This window comes from Geotrypetes seraphini, chromosome 4 (genome assembly GCF_902459505.1).
Source record: "Geotrypetes seraphini chromosome 4, aGeoSer1.1, whole genome shotgun sequence".
NCBI classification, from domain to species: Eukaryota; Metazoa; Chordata; class Amphibia; order Gymnophiona; family Dermophiidae; genus Geotrypetes; species Geotrypetes seraphini.
Genome location: NC_047087.1, coordinates 215034103 through 215058040, shown reverse-complemented (window position 1 = coordinate 215058040; position 23938 = coordinate 215034103). Strand labels below are relative to the sequence as shown.

The 23938-nt window shown below is 41.7% G+C and overlaps 1 protein-coding gene across 2 annotated transcripts in view; it reads left to right on the top strand.

Annotated features, from left to right (window-relative positions):
- The window catches only part of NRG3 (neuregulin 3), a 1387275-nt gene that overhangs the window by 1057008 nt on the left and 306329 nt on the right, over window positions 1-23938 (top strand). For both annotated transcript variants that reach the window (XR_004539297.1, XM_033943012.1), the window contains exon 4: window positions 17227-17253. Coding sequence is in view for 1 of the 2 variants with exons in the window: in XM_033943012.1 (XP_033798903.1) it covers window positions 17227-17253 (27 nt within the window). In the remaining variant the exon portion in view is untranslated. The remainder of the gene's footprint in view (window positions 1-17226; window positions 17254-23938) is intronic.

Below are 23938 nucleotides of genomic sequence, written 5' to 3'. Positions count from 1 at the left end.
TTTAGAGATCATGTGTTAAATTTAATTAGGAGGATGTACTATAGGATACACTTAGTAAGTAAACTGTATCATTATGGGCTCCTTTTACAAAGCCGTGCTAGGGCCTTAACGCACGGAATAGCATGTGCTAAATTGCCGCAAGCGCTAGCCGCTACCACTTCCTTTTGAGCAGGCAGTAGATTTCCGGCTATCGCGCGCTAATCCGGTGCGTGCGTTAAAACCACTAGCGCTTATTTGTAAAAGGAGCCCTATGTGTCATTGGGGGGATTTTAAAACCATTCTCCACATGTTGGTGCTTCCGGTTCTTGACTACTGTAATGTGGTATTGTTAGATGTTCCAATGATGATGCTGAAATCTCTACAGGTAGCGCAAAATTCAATTTTGCGGTTGTTGTTCCGGCTTCAAAGAAATAAACATGTAACAGATTATTACTGGCTGAAAATTGAGTTTAGAATCAAGTATAAATTATTTATGCTGGTTTATTCAAGTATGCAAGGGTGTGCAACACAATATTTGATGGATTGCATATCATCCTATGTTGGGATGCAAAAGCTTCACTCAGCAACACAGCAAAACCTGACTATACCATCTTGAAAGGATCTAAGTCTGCAGATGGTGAGAGAGAAGGGTTTTTTTTCATAGAGTGAAATAAGCTTCCATCTGTCATTAAGAAACAAAAAAGTTTGCAGGCCTTTAAGAAATTGTTAAAACATCATCTGTTCTGTTGCATGAAATATACAGTATGACTTTATCGGCTCTGCTATGACTATGGGCTCCTTTTACTAAGGTGCGCTAGCGTTTTTAGCGTATGCAGGATTTTAGTGTGCGCTAAAACTGCGCTACACTACTAGAACTAACGACAGCTCAATCCTAGCGTTAAGGTCTAGCATGCGGCAATTCAGCGCACGCTATTCCGCGCGTTAAAGCCCTAACACACCTTTGTAAAAGGAGCCCTATGTCATGATATGTTCATTGAGCTGAACCTTTTGGGATGGGAGGGTTGTCTGGTGATGTTAATGTTGTTACATCGGTCTCCTATCAATTTTATTTTTTTTTGTAAAATGATTGAAATGTCATTTGTGTATATTTATGAATGTATTGATGTACTTCACCTTGTAAAAAACAGATTATAAACTAATCAATCCAATCCAATATTACTATTACATATTCCAAACCTATATTGTTAATTTTTAAAGAAAACCATTTTATAGGAAAAGAGTACAATTACTGCAAATAATTAAAGCTAGGCTTAATTAAAATAGACTGGAACCAGAGAATAGACATTAATTTGCTTTTTTTATTTTGTTTATTCACAAGCACAGCTGTTCCCAGTATCACCTCCTGCAGTACTGTTCTAATGCTTCCACTCATTAACTTTGTTCAGACTATGATCGATGACAGGGAAATGTGCCGATTCATCATAATACTGTACTCTGATTCTCAATTCATTGAGCAATAGTAGGTAGAAGCTGAACAAGGAGAACCTGCTACTGATTTGCAGTTCAGATCTTAAACTGGTTTATAAAACGTATATTGTTTTGGTTTTTTTGTTTTAGTTTTTTAAATGTCACTAATGTCTGTAATAAACCCATTTTTTTAGTAATATGAGATTATGACCACTTTCTAAGCTTAAAAAGCAAAATAATAATAATAATGCAAACCAAAACAAACAAAATAATGGAAGCCACATAGATTTCAGTTTACAATAGCCAAACTGATCAAAATGTGCTACATACAAGTATAATAAGACACAAAACATTACATTTTCTGCCTATGATTATGTAGAATTAATTCTTTTTAGTTGTAAACATTTGTGCCTGAAAATTTAACATCTTTATGGAACAATGTAATATTTATGTAGAAAAATAGAATTTTCTATTTGAGCTTATAGACCAGTATTTGCTATTTATTTAAGGACACCTTCTCCAGCACATTTTAGGAATGTGGTCTTTTGCACCATGCTAACATTGAATGAAAATATAACAAGAATATAAGGAACCTTTTACTAAATCATAGTAAAATTTTCAATTACAGTATCGCAATGTAGGTTTTTATTGTAATGTAGCTACAGCTTCAATATACGTATTAGGGTTTTTCCCAGCATCCTCTGCAACATATGCCACATTAACAACCCCCTTTTAATAAGCCACGATAGATGTTTTTTTTTTTATTTTTTTTTTTTTTTTGGGGGGGGGGGGGTTTACCACAGCTCAGAGCATTAAATGCTGTGACATTGCTCTGATGCTCATAGGAATTCTATGAATGTTGGAGCAGCATCGGAGCATTTAGCACTCCAGGCCACAGTAGAAGCCTCTACCATGGCTTAGTAAAAAAAATGGGGGGGGGGGAGTAATTTACTGTTAGCATACAGTACTTTGCTTGGAATTAGTGCAGAAGCACTTAGGGCCAGGTTCTATAAATGTTGGCTAATTCAGTAGGAACTTACCACATGTCGATCAAAGTTGGCACCACTTATAGAATCATGCCTAGCGGTGCCTAAATCCACATAGGCACTAGTAGATGTCATAATGTTTGGTGCTGGTATATTAAGCCAGGGTTTTCCAGGCCTAATATATTAGCACCTAACATAGATGCCTGCTGGCACCTAACTCAGTCCATATCCAAGCCCCGCTCCTAACCATGCCTACTTTTTGTATAGGCATTGGTAGGCATCTCAGTGTAAATGCCTACCATGAAATGGTAGACACTTACCAAATTACTGGTTAACTAATTTTTGTAATTTTTTTATCAGTTTTCAATGGCATTTTCAATTATTAGTGCCAATTAACCAATTGAAAAAAATGTTAAACACCTAACTCAGTAGGCACCTTTTATAGAATCAAGTCCTTAGTGACCCTTTCACTATGGAATGGCATTGTAAGTTACTTTTGCTAACCATTGGTATTTATTTTTATTTTAGGGGAGATGAAAAGTAGATTTTTTTTATATATATTAGTACCATTTGATATAGATTTTTTTTTCCTGAAATTTATCATTTAGCTTTGAATAAATATAAAATATTAAAATGAAAAACAATAACTCCTCTTTTACAAAGCCATAGTAGCCGCTGATGTATGGCAAATGCTCCAACGCCCATTAAATTCTTTTATGGGCATAGGAGCAACAGCTGCTACAACTTTATAAAAGGAGCCCTATGTTGTTTACTCCCCAGGAACTTTGTGCTGCTAGTGCATGGCTTGATATTTCCAGTGAATCTATATTAATGGTACCAATATAAAGTAACGCCTGCAGTTTGTGGGTCACCACTTCTCTGAGCTCCCTCTGTATTCCCCAGAAGATACCTCTATCTTTCTAGCCCTCAAAGGCTTCTTACAAATAATGTCCATGCTATTATTCTGCTCCCTTTGACAAAATTGTCACTCAAAAAGATCCCCAAACCTCTGTGAATAAAAGATGTTGTTGTTGGGTTTTTTTCACTTCCATCTCTAATCGGACCACAATCCTTTAGTGTTACTAACTCTAGGGATTACGCTGCCATTTTAAAGACTGTGCACTTATATGGCAGTCTGACCCCCTAACAGTAATAATGTGAAACTATTTCTGGGGGGAGGGGGGAGGTGTCAAAGGTACCATTTTGAACCTAGCACAAGCAATGGCAGAAGCTTCTGTCCCATACACCCTAGATAACAGGAATAATGGAATGGGAAGGTTTGGATGAAAAGAATGCTTGTTGTAGATCAAGTAGGGTCTATAGGGATAATGACAGGACTTGGATACTGTTGATAATATATCTTCATGGTGGGACATATCTTCAGGGTAGGGTGGAGGGGGTTGGGGCAAGAGAGAGAGAGCGATCTGAGAATCCAGGATAATATTTTTATTTTTTTTTAATGTGCTAACTCATTTAAGATAGGCTTCCCAGGAGCACTGAGAGAATGCTTCCCAGCTACAAAAATAGTATCAGCTTTGAACTAGTTATTTTTCCAAGAATAAAGCAGAACGAAGTGTTCACTACAAATTGTATTATTCAATTTACATAATAATGAGCTGTTTAGCATGCATTTGCATGCTTTGCATCTCAGTATTAGTTAGTCCATAGTCCATTAAACTAACATCAGTTAGAGCAGGGGTAGGGAACTCGAGAGCCGTATTCCAGTTGGGTTTTCAGGATTTCCATTGAATATGCATTGAAAGCAGTGCATGCACATAGATCTCATGCATATTCATTGGGGAAATCCTGAAAACCCAACTGGAATACAGTTCTCGAGGACTGGAGTTCCCTACCCCTGAGTTAGAGGGACCTGCCAGTCTAGACTCCAATGTGCTTAAGACCCCGCCCACAGGAGGAGCCTAAGGCTCTCGGGCCTATTCTGATTGGCCCAGGTGCCTCAGGACCCACCTTTGGGCGTTGTTTCAGCTGCCTGGGCCAATCCGGCCCCATTCCGGAGCCAGCTGGCCTGCTGGACGGGCGGGCTTGGCATCCATCCGTCCGGCCAACAATTTGAGGTATGGGAAAGGGGGGAGGGTGTTGGGGTCATGGGGTCGGCGGGGGGGGTTGAGGGTCGGTGGGGGGGGGCCGATCAGGGGTTTGGGAGGGCGGACGACAGGGGAGGGGGGTTGTGTCGAGGGCAGAAGGGCCTGGGATCCCTCCTGCCCGTATTGTAGTGGGGGGTGGGGGATAGGTGGGTCCGCCTGGGCAGGAGGGGTTGGGCTCCCTCCTGCCCAATCATGTAGAGGGGTAGGGGGCGAGAGGTCAGGAGGGCTTGGGCTCCCTCCTGGCCTGATCGTAATTGAGGGGCCCACGGGGCAGGAGGGCTTGGGCTCCCTCCTGCCCCAAACATAATCGGCAGGGGGGATTGCGGATCGCTGGGGCCAGGAGGGTTTGGGGTCTCTCCTAGCCCGATGTTGTCGTGGGGTGCCGCGGCTGGTGGGGCAGGAGGACTTGGGCTCCCTCCTGCTCTGATGTCGCGGGGTGCCATGGGTACCCGGGGCAGGAGGGCTTGGGTTCCCTCCTGCCCCGATATCGTGGGGGGGGGGGTTTGGGGTGGATTCTGTAACCGGTGTTGTTTTTGACAGACACCAGTTACAGACTCCAGCTTTTAGGCGAAGGACTGGCTCCTCCTTAGCCTAAAAGCCCTTGTGTTGGACGTTTGGGGCTTAGGCATTTTTTGGTTCATTATAGGGTATAAGTGTAGACGTCGTTTGGGTACAAGTGTAGACGTAGTGGTGGTCTGGGCGTTTAAACAGCTGAATGTAGAGGCAGGCCATTATCAAAACAAGGAGGTTTGTTTTGGTTATGGACACTTTCCCTGCTTCTGCTTTCAATATTTAAGGCCTTAGGTCAAAAAAGGACTTAGACGTTTTTTTTTATTATGCCCCTCCAAGTCTCAAGCGCTTAAGTATGCCTGGATGTCTGTCTTCCTTTCATAATCATAAAGGCTGTCTCTTATACAATTCTTGACAGCCTGAGGCCACGTTGGCACATATCATATTGTTAGTTTGTATTGGTCACTTACAAACGTCATTACATTTCTCAGTTTATTAATTGGTTCATAATATCTGTCATGCCATATGCGTGTCCTGTTTACTAAAATAACTATCTATTCCTGTCAAATGTCATTTCAATATCATGTCATTAACTTTGAGCCTTTGAGTCCAGTAAGGCTCTGCCCATTCCAGGAAATATCTCGCAAATGATGTATTTTTGTATTCTTGGTCAAGACATGTCCTCATCCTTCTTAGGTTCACTTCCCTGTTCTTATGGCAATACAGCAGATGTGACACCAGTTGCCATGTAAAATAATAAGTTTTGTTTCACTTGCTCATTTTAGCATAAGTTTTGCTTGGATTGCTGATTTCAGCAAGCATAGATTGTGCAAAGGCTTGACAGTTTTTTTAGTCAGAGCATTTTCAGCCATCTTAGGCCTTTAGTAGTGTTTATTGGCCTAATATGTTATGGGATTTCAGGGGGTGGGGGCTCTTCACCTGTACAGAACTCTCTCTTTTTCCTCCCCCTCCCTTCTCATTGTTTCACCATGCATGCAGTGGTTAGAGTGGCTTATGGGCCTGGGTCCTCCTCTAAATAGTTCACTAGAACACCTCCACACCACTTAAGCCACCTCGGCGCAGCTCTAATAGGCTCTATGCCAGGCTGCCAGGTGTTGATGTTCTGGAGGCAGATGTGACTTTTTTATTACAAATTTTATGGCGGTGGGTGTGGGGGGGGGGGGTCAGTGATCACTGGGGGAGTGTGTAGGGGTCTGTACATTGTCTCTGCAGTGATTATTTGGTCACTTTGGATACCTTCTTGTGACTTAGACCTGGTTTTAGATGGCCTAATTCACAACGTCCAAGTTCCGTCTAGGCAGTGTTGTTAAACTTTTGGTTATACATGCAGTATGACTAAGTCTAGGATGGCCCATGTCCTGCCCAAATTCTGTCCTCACCACCCCTCCTAAAATGCCCCTTTTAGATCTGGGTGTACTGCAGCACTGTGAAGGCCTAAGTCATTTTTAGATATGTCTAAAATCCGGTTTGATTATCGGCACTTGGATGACTTTTCTCACTGATCGTCTAAGTGCTGATTTAGGCCAGTTTTTAGATGTATTTCTGTTTCAGTTATGAGCCCCATAGTACATATGTTACCTGGACTTACCATGGAAAAACTGAAGGCAGGAATTTTTGATGGTCCACAGATCAGACAACTTATAAATGACCCACATTTTATGGCATCAATGAATGAAATTGAATCATGTGCTTGGTCTTCATTTGTTCTTGTGAAAAACTTTCCTGGCAACAAGAAAGCAGACAGCTACACACAATTAGTACAGGATATGCTCTTTCATTTTAACAGGCTTGGCTGTAATGTAAGTGTTAAAGTCCATTATCTTCACAGTCACTTAGATTACTTTCCAGAGAAACTTGGTGACTTAAACGAAGAGCAAGGTGAAAGATTTCACCAAGACATAAAAACAATGGAAGCCAGATACCAAGGAAGATGGGATGCACACATGATGGCATACTATTTTTAGAATCTTATACGAGATTGCCCTGGCAGATCCCACTCTCGGAAGTCTTACAAAAGGAGCTTCTTGTGTGTAGAATGACTGTGCTTTTGGTATGATTTGTGCTTTTGGTATGAAATAAGTAGATTTTCATGTTGTACACTTTTCTTTTAATTTTTAATATGTTTTCTTCATACTTAAAAGATATTAATTTGAACATTACATTAAAATATCCTGATTTTATAGTGGGTGAGCAGCGTGCAGAGTGATATATGGAACATGTTCTGTATTTCAAAAACTAGAGCTGATAGGAGAAACTGGTGTCAATTTTGGAATCAGCAGATCAAATATACTAGAAACAGGTCTAACATTTGAGGTACCAAAATGAGTTTTGGCCAGTGTAATTAACAGCATCAGAAGTCCCAGGCACATCTTGCTTCCCTGTATTGAGAATCTTCCTTCAAAGATCAACTCACTAATCTTGCATTTGCAAGAGATTTTTTTCTCCTAACAAAGTTGAATACACAAACTGTACATAGCGGTACTTTGTAATGGTGCCTCAGTGTTCCTTCCTCATATGTGGGAGGAGAATGAATAATGATGTCATCACATCCTGCCATTATAGCGAACTTTATTAAACAAATACAGCAGCAATGACAGGAACAATGGGCAGTAAAGACCTTACCAGCAAAATGAAGGATTTATATTTCCCTAAAGACTATTATTTGTAAAAAATAAAAATAAAATCAATTAGAAATAAAACTTTTCAGTTAATTATCATATCTAAACCTTGTGACTGTAAACTTTCTAAACTGTATATCCAACGCTATTCTAGCTATTCTAGGAAGAAGATATTGGATGTTTCAAAAAAAGAAAAAAAATGGGGTGGGGGGGTTATGTAATGGCTCACTAATGTGGGAGTAGGTCAGGAATATTTTCATGTTCCAAAGTCCTATTTCTCTGAGTTCTTGAAGTCTTTTCCTCCTCCCTATACAAGTTGTTACATCTTATATCTCAGATGGATACATAAGAACATAAGAATTGCCGCTACTGGGTCAGACCAGTGGTCCATCGTGCCCAGCAGTCCGCTCCTGCGGTGGCCCCCAGGTCAAAGACCAGCGCCCTAACCGAGACCAGCCCTACCTGCGTACGTTCTAGTCCTGCAGGAACTTGTCTAACTTTGTCTTGAATCCCTGGAGGGTGTTTTCCCCTACGACAGCCTCCGGAAGAGCGTTCCAGTTTTCCACCACTCTCTGGGTGAAGAAGAACTTCCTTATGTTTGTACGGAATCTATCCCCTTTTAACTTTAGAGAGTGCCTTCTCGTTCTCACTACCTTGGAGAGGATGAACAACCTGTCTTTATCTACTAAGTCTATTCCCTTCATTATCTTAGAAACAGACGGCAGATAAGGACCACGGCCCATCCAGTCTGTCCACCCCAATAACCCTCCCCTACCTTTCTCTGTGAAGAGATCCCACGTGACGATCCCATTTTGTTTTAAAATCAGGCACGCTGTTGGCCTCAATTACCTGTAGTGGAAGACTTCCAGCGATCAACCACCCTTTCGGTGAAGAAGTATTTCCTGGTGTCACCGTGCAGTTTCCTGCCCCTGATTTTCCAAGGATGCCCTCTTGTTTCAATCATGTCTATATGGTTATTTTAGGTCTTTTGTAGACATTGTCTGGCTAGTGTTTTGCCATTATTTCCTTAACACAGATTAGTAAGTACCACTTTACTTGTTCAATGAAGGCAGCAGAAATAGAAAATCTAAATCCAATAATTCATATTTTGAGTGGTTAGAAATAGCTAAACATTCAGGGCTAAATGAGTGGTCCAGGGCAGTCAGTGGTTTTCTTTTTTTTTTTAGTTATTGCCAGTGTTATGCCTGGATATTCATTGTGGGGCCAGATTCAAATATTGACATTTTATATAGTTAAGCTCTGAAACGCATTGCCAGAGGTTGTGGTAAAAGCATAGCTGATTTTAAGAAAGGTTTGGACAATTTCCTGGAGGAAAGTCCATAGTCTGTTATTGAGAGGCTTCCTGAAATCTCGTAGGCTTCCTGAAATCTCAAGTTCAATTGGAAGACTCACTATCTGACAAATCGACCAGCAGATGTGGCCTCTCAACGTCTACCTAGCCTCTCTAGGTACCTCCTGAGCAGCCTAAACATCGGCCACTATAGCTGCTATGATGACATTATCATCGTTCTCCCTGTTACCCGCCTGACACACATAGAAATATAGAGTGTAGACTCAGTCATCTCTACTATAGAAGACTAGATGGCTCATTCCAAACGAAAATTAAATACAGAGAAAACAAAATTCTTCATAACCCCATCCATCAACTTCACAATGGACTTCCTCACCTTGAGGGAAACCAACTAAAAATGCATTTAAAACATCCTATTTAAAAATTGTCCAGTGTTTAAAATACTCCCAAGAGTGTTAAAGTGCTCTTCTTTTCTTTAGATTCCCATGCCCAGATTCTGTATAGGAAACCCAGGAGGCAGCCCACAACAAACCTGAATACCGGTAGGAGGGAGCCCAGGCCCTCCTTCCGAAAGCGCACCCCTGAACCCCCTCCCCATGAATACCGGCAGGAGAGAGCACAGGCCTTCCTGCTGAAGGCATACCCCTGAACTCCCCATGAATACCAGCAGGAGGGATCCCAAGCACTCCTGCCTGAAGGCTAACCCCCGAGCCCACCCATCCCCGTAAATACCAGCAGGAGGGATACCCAATCTCTCCTGCCCAGAAGATCCCCCACCCCACCCCCCACGATCACCAGCAGGAGGGTTCCCAACTCCTCTTGCCGGAGGATGCCCTCCCTCCAGACCCCCCCCCCCCATTAACAACTCCTTTCAAAGTTGGCAGTTACAGGATTCTGTAACAGACGTTGCCCACCTCCATCCAATGCTTCCAGAGGATTTTAAACCTGCCAATTTGAATCTTGGAGTTTAGCCAAAGGGACTGACAGGTGGATTTATGAATCGGAATAGGTGTTAAAATTATTAATAAATTTTAATGTCTGCCAGGTATCTACTAAAATTCTATTGTCCTTAACCCAGGTATCTTGACACTCAAAACATGACACAATCTCAATGGAGATAGGAGCTGCCATTCCAACCATAACCAATCTGAAAGATTTTCCATAATCTCAGGGAGGATCCAATACATACCTTGACGCATTATATAGGCTTGATGATACCTATAAGAGTTGGGAAAATTTATCCCACCCTCCGCAATTGGTTTTTGTAAAGAGGCTAAAGCAATTCTCACAACTTTCCCCAACCAAATCAATTTAGTAAGAATACTATTTAATTTCTTGTAAAAGGACCCCTGAAAATAAACTGGTAACATACCCATTTGGTAACAAACCACAGGCAAAATCATTATCGTAACCGTTTGTACGCTCCCCCACCAAGACAGATGTAAAGGGTTCCATTGCTCACACATTTCTGTGACCTTTAGCAATAAAGATTTTTCATTTACTTTCATTGTCTCTTCCAGCATTTTATGAATCCGAATACCTAAGGGCTCCTTTTACAAAGCTGCTTTAGCGGTATAACGCACATAATAGCATGCGCTAATTTCCTGGCCGCGCTAGCCACTACCACCTCCTTTTGAGCAGGCAGTAGTTTTCAGCTAGCGCGGGGATTAGCACACACGATAAAAAGGTACGTGTGATAAAGCCGCTAACATGGCTTTTTTAAAGGAGCCCTAAATATTTTATGCCTTCTTCCTTCCAAAGGAAGGGGAATGAATCAAATAATCATTTTGGACAATGTACATTAAGTAGAAGAACCTCTGATTTATTCCAATTTATTTTATATCCTGAAATCCCAAATTTATCAATCAAATCTAGTAAATGTGGAATAGCATTAAAAACTCTGACATGGCAGGTGATTAAAAAGCCTAACTTGGCTTCATAAAATGGGAGTGGGGTTAAGTTAGGTGCCAGGCACACCATTTATAGAATCTGGACTCAGTTGTCTAAGCACTTATGCACAAGGTACTGGCACCTAGTTATATAATTGACTTGCTTATACAGTGGAACCTTGATTTTCGAGCATAATTTGTTCCAGAAGCATGCTCTTAAACCAAAATACTCATATATCAAAGCGAGTTTCGCCAAAGGAAATAATGGAAACTCGCTTGATACGTTCCCCCCTCCCCCACCCCTCCGAGACCAGCGGCGCTGCTCCCCCCATTCGCAAAGGCCCCTCCCACGCAAACCGGCACCCCCCGCCCAAACAACTTGAAACTTACCCCCCGTCTGGCACCAGCACGCAGCCCACAGGACGTGCCGGTGTCGCTTGAAGAACTTCCTGCCTCTGACGGGCCTTGAGCATGCATCTGCGCATGCTCAAGGCCTTCTAATTCTCACTATCGCCAAGAATCTTGGATGCAACATTAAAACTCTTTGGTGCTCATTGTTTCAACTGAAAACATACACACACACACACACACAAAAAAAAAACCACAAAATACCTCTTTGGTTCACTTCCAAGCAGTGGCCCAAAATGATTGCAAGTTAGCACAATAAAATATGTTGCAAGACCAACATATGTTCCCTAAGGTTTGGTCACATTTTATTTATCTTATCCTTATCCACATACCCCAATGGATTAGGTAAAATAAAGTCTTGAACATTGAGACTGAACATTATATGATGGGAATCAGCAATAATCGCTGTCCATGATATATATATATATATACACACACACACACACACAGTATTTTCACGCATATAACGCGCGCGTAATACACGATTTTACAAACCGTGCATAACTATGCGCATTATACGCGTGAGCGCGTTTTACAACTTTTTTTTACTTAGTTTTCCCCCCCCACCCCCCCTCCCCCCGACGTCCGATTCACCCCGCAGGACCGCTCGCACCCCCACCCCGAAGGACCGCTCGCACTCGCACCCCGAAAGACCGCTCGCACCCCCACAGCCTCCCCACCCCCCCCATCATGGAGAAGCTCCTACCGTTGTCCTGCTGCTTCCTCTGCTGGCGGTCCCGGCCCTTCTGTGAGCCCTGTGTCTGCTGCTTCCTCTTCCGGTGGTCCCGGCCCTTCTGTGAGCCCTGCGTCTGCTGCTTCCTCTTCCGGCGGTCCCGGCCCTTCTGTGAGCCCTGCGGCTGCACTGCTTCCTCTTCCGGCGGTCCCGCCCTTTCTCTGATGTCAGAAAAAGGGCGGGACCGCCAGAAGAGGAAGCAGCGCAGGCGCAGGGCTCACAGAAGGGCCGGGACCGCCGGAAGAGGAAGCAGCAGACACAGGGCTCACAGAAGGGCCGGGACCGCTGGCAGAGGAAGCAGCAGGACAACGGTAGGAGCTTCTCCATGATGGGGGGGTGGGGAGGCTGTGGGGGTGCGTGCGGTCCTTCGGGGTGCAAGTGCGAGCGGTCCTTCGGGGTGGGGGTGCGGAGCGGTCCTGCGGGGAGGTGAATCGGACGTCGGGGGGGGGGGCATCAGGCTTTCTGGGTGGGGACAGGACTTCAAGGGGGAGAGGAGAGTCGGGGTGGCCAGAGGAGAGTCGGGGCGGCATGCGCGGTATATGGGTGTGCGCAGTATATAAAAATTTCTTTACATAAATTTGTGTTCCCCGCGCGCTATACTCGTGTGTGCGTTTTACTCGGGTGCGCGGTATATGAGTGAAAATACGGTATATATTTTTGTATCAAGGCCCTATGGGACGGGTAGTCAGACAGAAGCAATTTTTTAAAAAATCCAGAGCAACTTTAAGAAGGGATGTTATTTTTAAAACAATCATTTCCAGAGGGGAACCCGCGATAAGTGAGGTTTCGCTATCCTGGGTAGTAGAGGGTACCAGATAGGGATCATAGGCACAGCATATGAATAACAGAGATACACCTTCACATAGGTTGGGGAAAAGGGGCATGTCTCCTTGCTTGGATGACGGTAGGCCAGGCCATGGTATTCAAGGCAAAGTACAGCATATGGAAAGGACCCATCCTTGATCAGGCTGGGTCAGGGTGAGCAATGGGAAACTTGTATGGCACCCCACAATGTGCTGATGGAGAGGCATATGCTGTACACCTGATCATGTAGTTATTATATTACATACTACTAACAAGTGATATGTACATAGAGTGGTATGTTATGTTCATATGTTCAGTCTTGATGTAAAGTTGATTACTGTTCATGATTTGTTGTATTGTGCAGTTATGGCTGCGACCTAATAAATTCCACACTTGTTGACGAACACTGGAGTATTGTTATTGTCTCATGATTGATGGTGGAGTTGGGCTAGAGCAACAAGTGCTGAGTGCACGATTTGGCAGAATCTAGTCCAGGTCAATATTCTGTGATGCACAGTTTTTCTCAAGAGAATGATGCATTTGGATCCAAGCAAAGTTTTGGATCCCTGGAAGTTCAGCTCACTTTGCAAGATTTAAAATGACCATCGGTTGGCCAACTGACCTGGTTAGTTGGCTATGAGGATTTTTGAGTTATTCCATAGAGTCTTCCTTATCCAACTTATCTAGCAGTTTGAACACTTGTAGTTTGGCTGATATGACCAGTCAACTTGTTATCTTGGAGGTAGGGGACATACCGAAAAGATAAATTAAGAGAATTGGAATGATGAAAGCTTTCTACAAGAGCAGTCAGCTAGGAGATCTAAAATCTAAGGGACTACTGAAAAGTTCTCAGCTCAACCAATGAAGTTGGGGTAGTCTCCATCGAGGGATGTACACTTAGGACCTGATTCTGTATAGGACGCCCAGTCTCAGCAGCTGCCTAAGCGGCTTTTGAGAATCACACATGGGAATCCTATATAGAATCGCATCTGTCCTGATGGACAGATGCCTAACCCTAGCAAAAACAAAAAACAAACTGCAGACTCCTATGTACAAGATGCAGGCAATGTTTATTATACCAAATATTTTATGCAGTTAAAAATACCACCTTATAACAAACCAAGGGACCTGACACGATCCGTGTTTCGGAAAACACTTCTTCCTCAGAGGTCCATGGTTGCTAAGGTATAAAATAAACCACAATGAAAAGTATAAAACAGCCGCCTGTATGGTATCCTCCTCCACTGTTTATACCTTTCATTGAGGTTTATTTTATACCTTAGTAACCATGGACCTCTGAGGAAGGAGTGTTTTTCGAAAAACGGACCGTGTCAGGTCCCTTGGTTTGTTATAAGGTGGTATTTTCAACTGCATAAAATATTTGGTATAATAAACATTGCCTGCATCTTGTACATAGGAGTCTGCAGTTTGTTTTTGCTTTGGCTGGCAATACTGCAGTTTTCGTTGGATTCCTTTGTGTTGTCAGATGCCTAACCCTGCCTAACCACCCCAATTCTCTAATTGGTGTCCATGTTTCCAAGTTTATTAATTGCTTGTTATACCATCTATCCCAAGTATCTAGCTGGTTTACAATAGGTAAATACAATAAAAGTTTAAACAGAATACATAGTCTAAAATATTAGGGAGAGATAGACTTGACTAACAGGAAACGTAGAGAAGCTGTGGAAGGGAAAAAAATTACAGTAAAAATTAAGGTGCTGGTTAGAGAATAGTGTTGCCACTGAACTGATCATGTCAAGGGAATCTCTCTTCCGCAATCAGCTCAGCGGTTGCAACAGGAACCCTCCCCCCTCAGACATTAAGTGCCAGCAGGAGGGATGCCCAGTCCCTCCTGCTGGAACCCCCAAAGCCCCTTTCCCAATGTCCATGGAAGGAGGAGTGCCCAATTCCTCCTGCTGCCATCCCCTGAATATCACCTGCCAGAACCCCCCCCCCCCCCAAAGATTAATAACAGGAGGGATGTCCAGTCCCTTATGCCAGAACCCCCCCTCTCCGAAGACCAACAGCAGGAAGGATGTCCAGTCCCTCATTCCTGCCAGAAACCTTCCTGAAACTTACCCCCACTCTAGCACCTCCAAAGCCCACCTGGATCCCCCCTCCATACCTTTTTCTTATAGGACGGCCGGAGGGATGCTTACTCCCTCTGGCCAACAGGCCGTCCTCCTCAGAATGGTGGGCTTTCTCCTTTCCAGTGCATGGGAGGGGCCAAAGGTCCTGATTGGCACAGATGCCTAAGACCCTCCCATAGGAGAGACCTTAGACGCCTGGGTCAACTGGAATATTAGGCTTCCTTCCCAGTACATTCTGGGATGAACTGGGAGTGGCCTTAGATGCCGATTGGCCAGATCTCATAATCCCTCCTGCCAGTGACCTTCGGGTTTCAGCAAGAGGAACTGGGCATCCCTCCTGCTGACTGACTTCGTGGGGTGATGGGTTTACTGCTACAGTCACTAAAGTGATTATGGCAGGGAGATTCCCTTGCTGTGATCAGTTCAGGCACCTGTTGCAGCCCTAGGGAGATGCCTAGGACTGCCTAAGCTCACCTAAGGCCACTTCTGGGTGAAACCATGCCCACACCTAGCCTTGGGTGAGCTTGGATGAGTTTGGTGAGCCTTGGACAAGCCTTGGGTAACCTTAGGTGGCCCTACGCACCTCTCTAGGCTCGCAGACATGCCTACAATGTAGGCAGCCTGCCTCGTTGTTTTTTTTTACACATACATGCCGATTGGTTGTTTAAACAGCAGTAGAATGCCTACTGCTATCTACAATCGGGGTGGCATTTATAGAATTTGCCCCCATATGGTTTATAATTTTTCTCTATCTGCCCCATTGGGTTCACACTCTATGTAATGTACCTGGAGCAATGGAAGATTAAGGGACTTGCCCAGGTTCACAAGGAGCTGCATAGGATTTGAACCCACAACCTCAGTGTGCTGAGGCTGTAGCTCTAACCACTGCACTACTTTTCTGATATTTCAACCTGCTCTATAGTTTTCTAGAAAGGTTATATCCCAGTATGGTTACATCCCACTCATGGAAATCATTGAACCATGTTTCTGTGATAGCAACACTATTCAGGTCTACTTTTATCATCAGGGCTTGATGATCCTGCTTTATTAGCTAAACTACGAGCATTTATGCAACATTTTACTGTTAGCTTCTGTATAGTGTTTTGCATTCTCTCCATTTCCTCTTTGTTGATGATGGTGTTCCCACTGCTGTTGCATTTTTGCATGGTGACTTTTTGATTCAACTTGCTTCCCCTTCTCACCCCCATACTCTAGTTTAAACCCCTAGTAACATATTAGGGGATTAAACTAAATAGTAACATAAATAAGGCCTATAAAATTACCACTTCAACAAGCATTATGAATTAATGCACATACAGTCAATTTTTGTATGTTTAAATTGTTTAATGATAAATAAAACACTTTTATTAAAGCAAATATGTAAAATAAAAATCAAAACCAGGAAAATAGAGTATAAGAAAAATCTAAAAATGAATCAAAAATTCTTTGGTCATGCATAACCCTGAGATATGCACTTCCTGGTTGGATTTCACAGGATCCCTACGAGGGTCAAGATAAGGAAATTGGGTCATTAGGGCATAGACAGGGGGTGGGTAAGCAGAGTGGGCAGACTCGATGGGCTGTAGCCCTTTTCTGCCGTCATCTTCTATGTTTCTATGAGACACTGTCCATATAAATGACAGAAACATCACCTTTTCTCTTGTCTTTCCTTAGCCTGATGGCAAATGTGAAAACCTGGAAGACATGATGACAAGATAGCAATGTCTTATTTAATAAGTGTCTGATATGAGGGGCTGCTGAAAAGTTCTCAGCCCCACCAAGAAGTGAATGATGTGGAGCCATGAAACTTACAAGTTATTTCACACTTTTCTTGACACTTTTTGTTTCAATGACCTGAAATGAAACAAAAACTGTCAAGGAAAGTGTGGAATAACTTGCGGGTTTCATGGCTCCATAGCATTCTCTTCTTGGTTGGGCTGAGAACTTTTCAGCAGCCCCTCATATATAGAAACTATCTTTGAAGCTCTATCTTCCCTATTGATGGTTTATGTCATTTAGAAATCAAGCTTGTATGACAAATAATTAAGAGTGTTCACTAAAGGATCATTTAAATAGTGCCACGTATCTTATTTATTTATCAACTGAAGTAAAATTCTAAAACCCCAGGCACTGTGATTTATAAATGGATCAGGACTTCTGTTGATGCTTGTTATAATAATGTGAACGTTATTCCTTGGAATGACGTATTTATTAACATAATATCTTAAATGCAGGAAAGAAAATCTACCATGAAGCTGCTGTTAATACTGTAAAAGATTCAAGCTGATGACTGATGTTTTCTTTGTCTTCTTTGTTCCCCCTTTACATGCTTTCCTCGTGTAGCAGACCATTTAGGAATTGAATTTATGGGTAAGATATTGTTCCCAGTTTTGTTAAAGTGGATTGCTTTCCATGTAATAAACAGTGAATATCAATATAAATAATATGTATGTTTGAAAATAATGAATATGTGCGGAAAGTATTTTGCAAAATCCAGTGTGTTTATTTTTTATTAGATTATCTTATCTTTTTTTTTTTATGCACATACAAACACATGGAAGATAAAAATAACAGAGCACCAATGTTGTGAAGGCACGTAGGCACAAATATTACACTACCAAAAACTGACACATAAGGTTATATCTGCACTTTGTACATGTATGTCCTGGAAAAAAATTGGCACTCATACCTATTTTTCACCTCCCTGGAACTTCTATGCATGTGGAGGGTAATTCCATAAGGAATAGGCACCTACCTTTCTTTACAGAATACAAGTTTTAAGTAGCTGAAAATGGGTCTATATTGAAGATGCAAACACTTGAATGTCATGATTGCACATGATAATGCATAGATTGTGTAAGTCTGCGTACCGCCTACTCTCTGCTCAAACTCCACCCATGTAATTGGCCACTCCTGTGAGGTATGCTCCTCTGCATCTAGATGTTTACTTACTGAATGTTGCAAGCTCAAAGCTCCTAATTTACGCAACTATGTGTTTATATACAGTACTTCCCAATCAAAACTCAATTATAGTATCAATATATGACCATGAAAGGCTATTCCACAAACTGGTTCTATTTGCAAATCAACTAAATTGTTAAAACTAGAAAAATAATTAAAGTGCTCATAGAAAAAGGTCTTAGATTTTTATTTCTTGCATTTTTTCTTTCTCTAAGAGCAATCAGTAGTCATAAAAACCTTCTTTAACTACAAAGCAATTTGTTTCATGACTGGCTGAAAAAATATTTTTAACAATACACCATTCTATCAAGTGAACTTGAGTAAACAATCCACTTAACTGAACTTGGATAATGCATGTGCTCTACGGAGCTTCCGCGTTTCAGTCTTTTGCTTCCTAATGAACTGATCACCTGAATTCAAGTTCAGTAAATCTGCTAATAAGAAGATTATTAATCGTTCTTTAACTTTTTCAATTGGTGTGTCTTTCTTCCTTTTAATAATTTAGTTGTTTTACAAATAGAACTAGTTGTGGAATAGTCTTTACAGCTGTATGTTAATATACAACACAGTGCAACATAAATGTCTTGAATATCTGTGTTTATGCAAATTCTTCCACCAAAAGCTAGGTATTTCCATATAGAATTATAGTTGATACACTACACTAAACTCCCTTAGTGGGCAAATACTATAAATAATAAAGACCAATGATTTCCCACTTTTGTGAAAAAGTGCATGCACAATCTTCTTCTTCTATATATATAAAATCGGAGGTATGTATGTGTGTATGTGCCGCGATCACGCAAAAACGGCTTGACCGATTTGAACGAAACCTGGTATGCAGATCCCTCACTATCTGGGGTGATATGTTCTGGGGGTCTCGCGGCCCACAACTCTATGTTGCTTGCTCAAGGGTGGGTTCACCCAAGAATTTATATGTTCTTGCTCCAGGAGGTGAAACTAAAAATTTTGTTTATAATCACGTTTTGCGTTAGTTGTATTGTATTCATTTTGTCAAATATTTCACATTATAATTTGAATATTGTACTTTTTATTAAGCTGTAAAACAATAATTTCATTCACCACTATAAAGTATCTTTATTTGAATCCATTTACAGTGTTATTGCTATAATTAAATACCCGTGCAACGCCGGGGCATCAGCTAGTACACTATATAGCTATTACTGGAAAGGCCTCAGTCACGGAGCCTACGCAAGTCATTACACTGACTCCAACATTCCGCGTAGTTTTCCAGCTCCTTAGCTCCAATCATTGGCCATATTCCAGTCCTTAACCCATTTATTCTAATCACTTATATTGTTTTATCTTTTTTCTTTTTCTCTATCTTTTTAAGGATTTAGCCCCTATCAATAACTTATTCTAAAAAGGTCGCTAACTAAAAAAAATTTTAACTTTTCAATCTTTTATATATGATGCACTAATTCAACATTGCGAGACTATGTTGCAGCATTCTTAGTATTATCAGTTTCGTTAGTATTTTTCAATGAAATTACTTAGCTTTATATTAGTCTTGGTGTCATATGCATTCAGCGCTATGTTTCAAATCCTGTCAACGTGGCCAGCGTTTCGTGGAGTATTATTCATAACCACTGCCTCAGGGCCAACTTATGAAACAAGCATCTGCAAACAAAATACAAACTCAATAAAGGGTATTCTGTATCATATTCTAGATTAATTATTGAAAAGAGTTCTTACTTACTGTGTTGTACAAATCAGACAACCGTCTCCAGACAGCAGACAAAATGGCGACAGCCTCATTTTAAAGAATTTTAACAGTGTACTGACGTCAGTGCAGATATCAGGTTACATTAAAGGTACAGAAATCAAAGAGCCCGAAAAAGTATAAGCACTCCCCATAAAACCTGCAACCTTCTGTAAAAGCCTAATCATGAGAAACAGTTCCAGCCAGAACATAAGTAACTTAATAGAAATGTTGCCATTCCATTTGTTTATTTAAGCCGCTTGGATACAAAGTCTGCAAACGGCTGATCCATCGTTGCTCATGTTGTGCTAGAATCCGACGGAAATTACCTCCCCTTATATCAGGTCTAACTATTTCTATAATAACCGCCCGTAAAGATTCAAAACTGTGTTTCATCTCAATACAGTGCTTAGCCAAAGGGGCACCCATGTTGTGGTTTTTGATGTTACTTTTGTGTTCTGTCAAACGGACATTGAATTTACGTGAAGTTTGTTCCACGTAAATAAACTCACAGGGACACCTTAGTGTATATACAACTCCCTGCGTTTTACAATTGGATTTATGGTTTAAAGTATATTCTTTGTAATCTTTTGGGTTCTTGAATATCCTAGTGCAGTGGTTCCCAACCCTGTCCTGGAGGAACACCAGGCCAATTGGGTTTTCAGGCTAGCCCTAATGAATATGCATGAAGCAAATTTGCATGACTATCACTTCCATCATATGCAAATCTCTCTCATGCATATTCATTAGGGCTAGCCTGAAAATCCGATTGGCCTGGTGTTCCTCCAGGACAGGGTTGGGAATCACTGTCCTAGTGCACTCCATTAGGGTGCACATTTGACAACTATCGCACATTTGATGCCCTGGTTCTTCATATGTCCTACTGTCCAAGATATCTCTAAGAATTGAAGGGCATAGTATTTCCTTAAGGTTTCGATTGCGGCGATAAGCTATTCTCAGGGAGTAATCTTTGAATGTACCCGCTATTTTAAGTATTTCCCAATGCTTTCTCAAAGTTCGGGCAATCTGATAACTGTTGCTCGAATAGGTCAGTATACATGTCATAATTTTCTCGTGTGTTGCAGAGTTTTCTTTGGTTTTGGAAATTAGAAGGTGTTCTCGATGATTGTAGTATGCCCTCTTATATGCAATATTTACCGTCTTTAGTGGGTAACCACGTTGTAAAAATTTTTCTTTCAAACAATTCGCTTGAGTTCTGAATTCAGTATCAGAGGTACAAATTCTTCTGATCCTAAGGAATTGAGAAAAAGGAAGACTCTTTTTTAAGGATCCAGGGTGGGCACTAGAAAAATGTAACACTGAGTTACAGTCAGTGGGTTTTGTATAAACCCTTGTTTGAAACTCATTCTCCACTGCAGTTATCCATACATCCAGAAATGAAATTTCAGTCTTATTGAAGGTATAAGTGAATTTTTAGAATAAGTTATTGATAGGGGCTAAATCCTTAAAAAGATAGAGAAAAAGAAAAAAGATAAAACAATATAAGTGATTAGAATAAATGGGTTAAGGACTGGAATATGGCCAATGATTGGAGCTAAGGAGCTGGAAAACTACGCGGAACGTTGGAGTCAGTGTAATGACCTAACCTCCCTCACCCCATCCCCCAAGAAACCAAAACACTGCCGTCCAAAACATCTTCCGATGTTATTAAGTCTTTACTATCATTCTGTTATTAAGTCTCTATCCTCAAACTGTATTCTCTATTGTCATGTACCATCCTGGAAATGTCCAGTTCTCTTCTTATGTAATCCGCTTTGAACCGCAAGGTACAAGCGGAATAAAAATCACTAATGTAATGTAATGTAATAGCTATATAGTGTATTGTGCATGCACTTTTTCACAAAAGTGGGAAAACGTTGGTCTTTATTACATATAGAATTATACCCATATGGTATGATTTCCTAGCCCTTATTCTTATGCTTGTATACTGCAGGCTAATTTTGTAAGTACAGTACTTATTTGAGCCAGTATTATAAACAGTAGTACAGTAGGGGACCAGTGATCAACCTACAGGTGCTGGTGAACTGGCTACAGAATGTTTTGATCTCTTGGGTGCTGGTTTGCTGTTTGCCAGGGACCAGGATCCGGGATGTAACCGCTTGCTTGGACAGACTCATCAGGCCCCAAGACCACTTCCCCATGCTTCTCATCCATGTCGGAACCAATGACACCACCAGGAACACCCCGGAGAGCATACCCGAGGACTTTGGAGCCCTGGGTGAGAAGCTGAGGAGGTTGGATGCGCAGGTTGTCTGGGCAGACTGGATGGGCCTTGGCCCTTATCTGCCGTCACTTTCTATGTTTCTATGTAATTTAAGGGATACTGGGAGGGGTAGGGTGGGGGACAGGGTTTCTGATTGTGCCCACAGGAATCCTTCTTTGAGCCACCAGCTACAGAATTTGTTTTTGCAGAGGTTGCAAGATATAGTGAAGCATATAGATTTTGGAAAGTCACACAGGCACACTACTGTGGAGGTCCCCATGGTTGTTTGAGAATCTTTAGATACCTGGGACTCTTCCGCGTCTTTGTCATTTTCTTCTTCATTGGAAGTAGGGGGACTTGGGGTGAGCAAGGTGGTGGAGTCAGCTGGGACAGGATCAGCAGCGGGCTTTATGCAGGTTTCACAGAAGGGGCACGCCTTGTGCGAGATTGCACCTCTGATTTCAAATATTTTTATTGAAATTTTTAAACAAGTAGAACATAACAAGTAGAACAAATATGGTAGCTGCCAGTGTATGAGAACATAAATGGGCAAATAAGGTTTTCAAATAGTAAACATGTAATAAGAATTCTGTAATCACACACGGCAACTCCAACGGAGTCGGAAGAAAATCCTGGAGAGGGAAGCGAGAATAGTACCTTGCTCAGTCAATAAGTAAAGCTGGGGGACTGTTCAAGAGGGGTGTTTTGCATTGTAATGTAAGTAGCAGGGAGACTTCAAGTCAGAATACAGTAAAGTGTGTGGCATAATTTTAAAAAAATCGTAGTAGAAATATCATTGGCATTTAAGAAAAGTTCACTATGGGACCCCAAATCTTATTGACTATGGGCTCCTTTTACGAAGGTGCGCTAAGTGTTGTAGCGCACGCACCGGATTAGAGCATGCTATAGCATGTGCTAGCCGAAAATCTACCACCTGCTCAAAAGGAGGCGGTAGCGGCTAGCGCGTGCAGTAATTTAGCGTGTGCCATTCCGCGCGTTAAGGCCCTAATGCGCCTTCATTAAAGGAGCCCTATATTCTGTCTGTTGGAGAATTCTGCTGCTTTATCTTCATATAAATGTATCACGAGGACTGTATTCCACCAGAATGTGACATTCAATAGGTCTGCAGATTTCCAATTATGTAGTATCATTTGGATTCTCAGCTATCAATGTAAGTACAGGAAAGAATTTTGAGGGGTTATTATGTTGATATTTTTAGTATATCGGAGAGTGAGGGACACTAGTGAATATAAAAAAAGCTTGTGGCAATCAGGATGGTGAGCTGAGGATAGGAAACGTGTCATAGACTATCTTTAATTGGTTGCTGGCATTTAATATTTACTAAGCTGGCCTCATATCCTGTACTCTGGAAGTACTGTACATGGATTTAATATTGAAATTTTATACACAAGGGGGGCTGGGCTTGGCTGAATATGATGAGCAATTTTGGCATAGTTTGGTGAAGGATAAAGCTGAAGTGTGGGGTTGTCAGGATATAGATCTCTAGTTGGCAGTGATGACTGCTAGTAGTCCTTATTTTTTTTCCCAGGAAGCACCTCGGGATCTCTGTGGTATTTCAGGAGGGAGGGGATTTTGGGGACATGTTTGACAAGGTTTTTCTGGGGTCCAATGGGGCAGGACCAGGTTCATTGCTGCAGACCTGTTTTCAATTCAACTCAGGACATTGTGATCAGGTTGCCTGTAAATTTAGATATAGCTGCAGTCACTTTAGCAGTCCCCACCCAGTTATGCAGGGCCCTGGAGGCTAGGGAGGGAGGGAGGAATCAGTTTGCTCAGTTACCAGGACCAATGGAGAGGTGTCTAGATTTATGGGCAGTATTGGTGGGATAGTGCTAATTCATGAGCTGTCAATGACAGATTGTGCTAGGTTGTACATGTAGGATGGTGATTATTTGTCTGGCATTGGATTTGATATATTTTTAAACACTACGAGTGTGTGCTGAGAAGTTCTAAGCCCAAACAAGAAGAGAATGATATGGATATGGTTAAATCAATGATCTGTCACAATGTCAAAATATAGAGTTTTGTTTCTGCAAATTAGCACTTAAAAAATAAGATAACATGCTTCTCCTAGTGGTAAGCACAGTTGGATATAAAATCCTTGCATCACATGGTGCCAGGCTACGTGA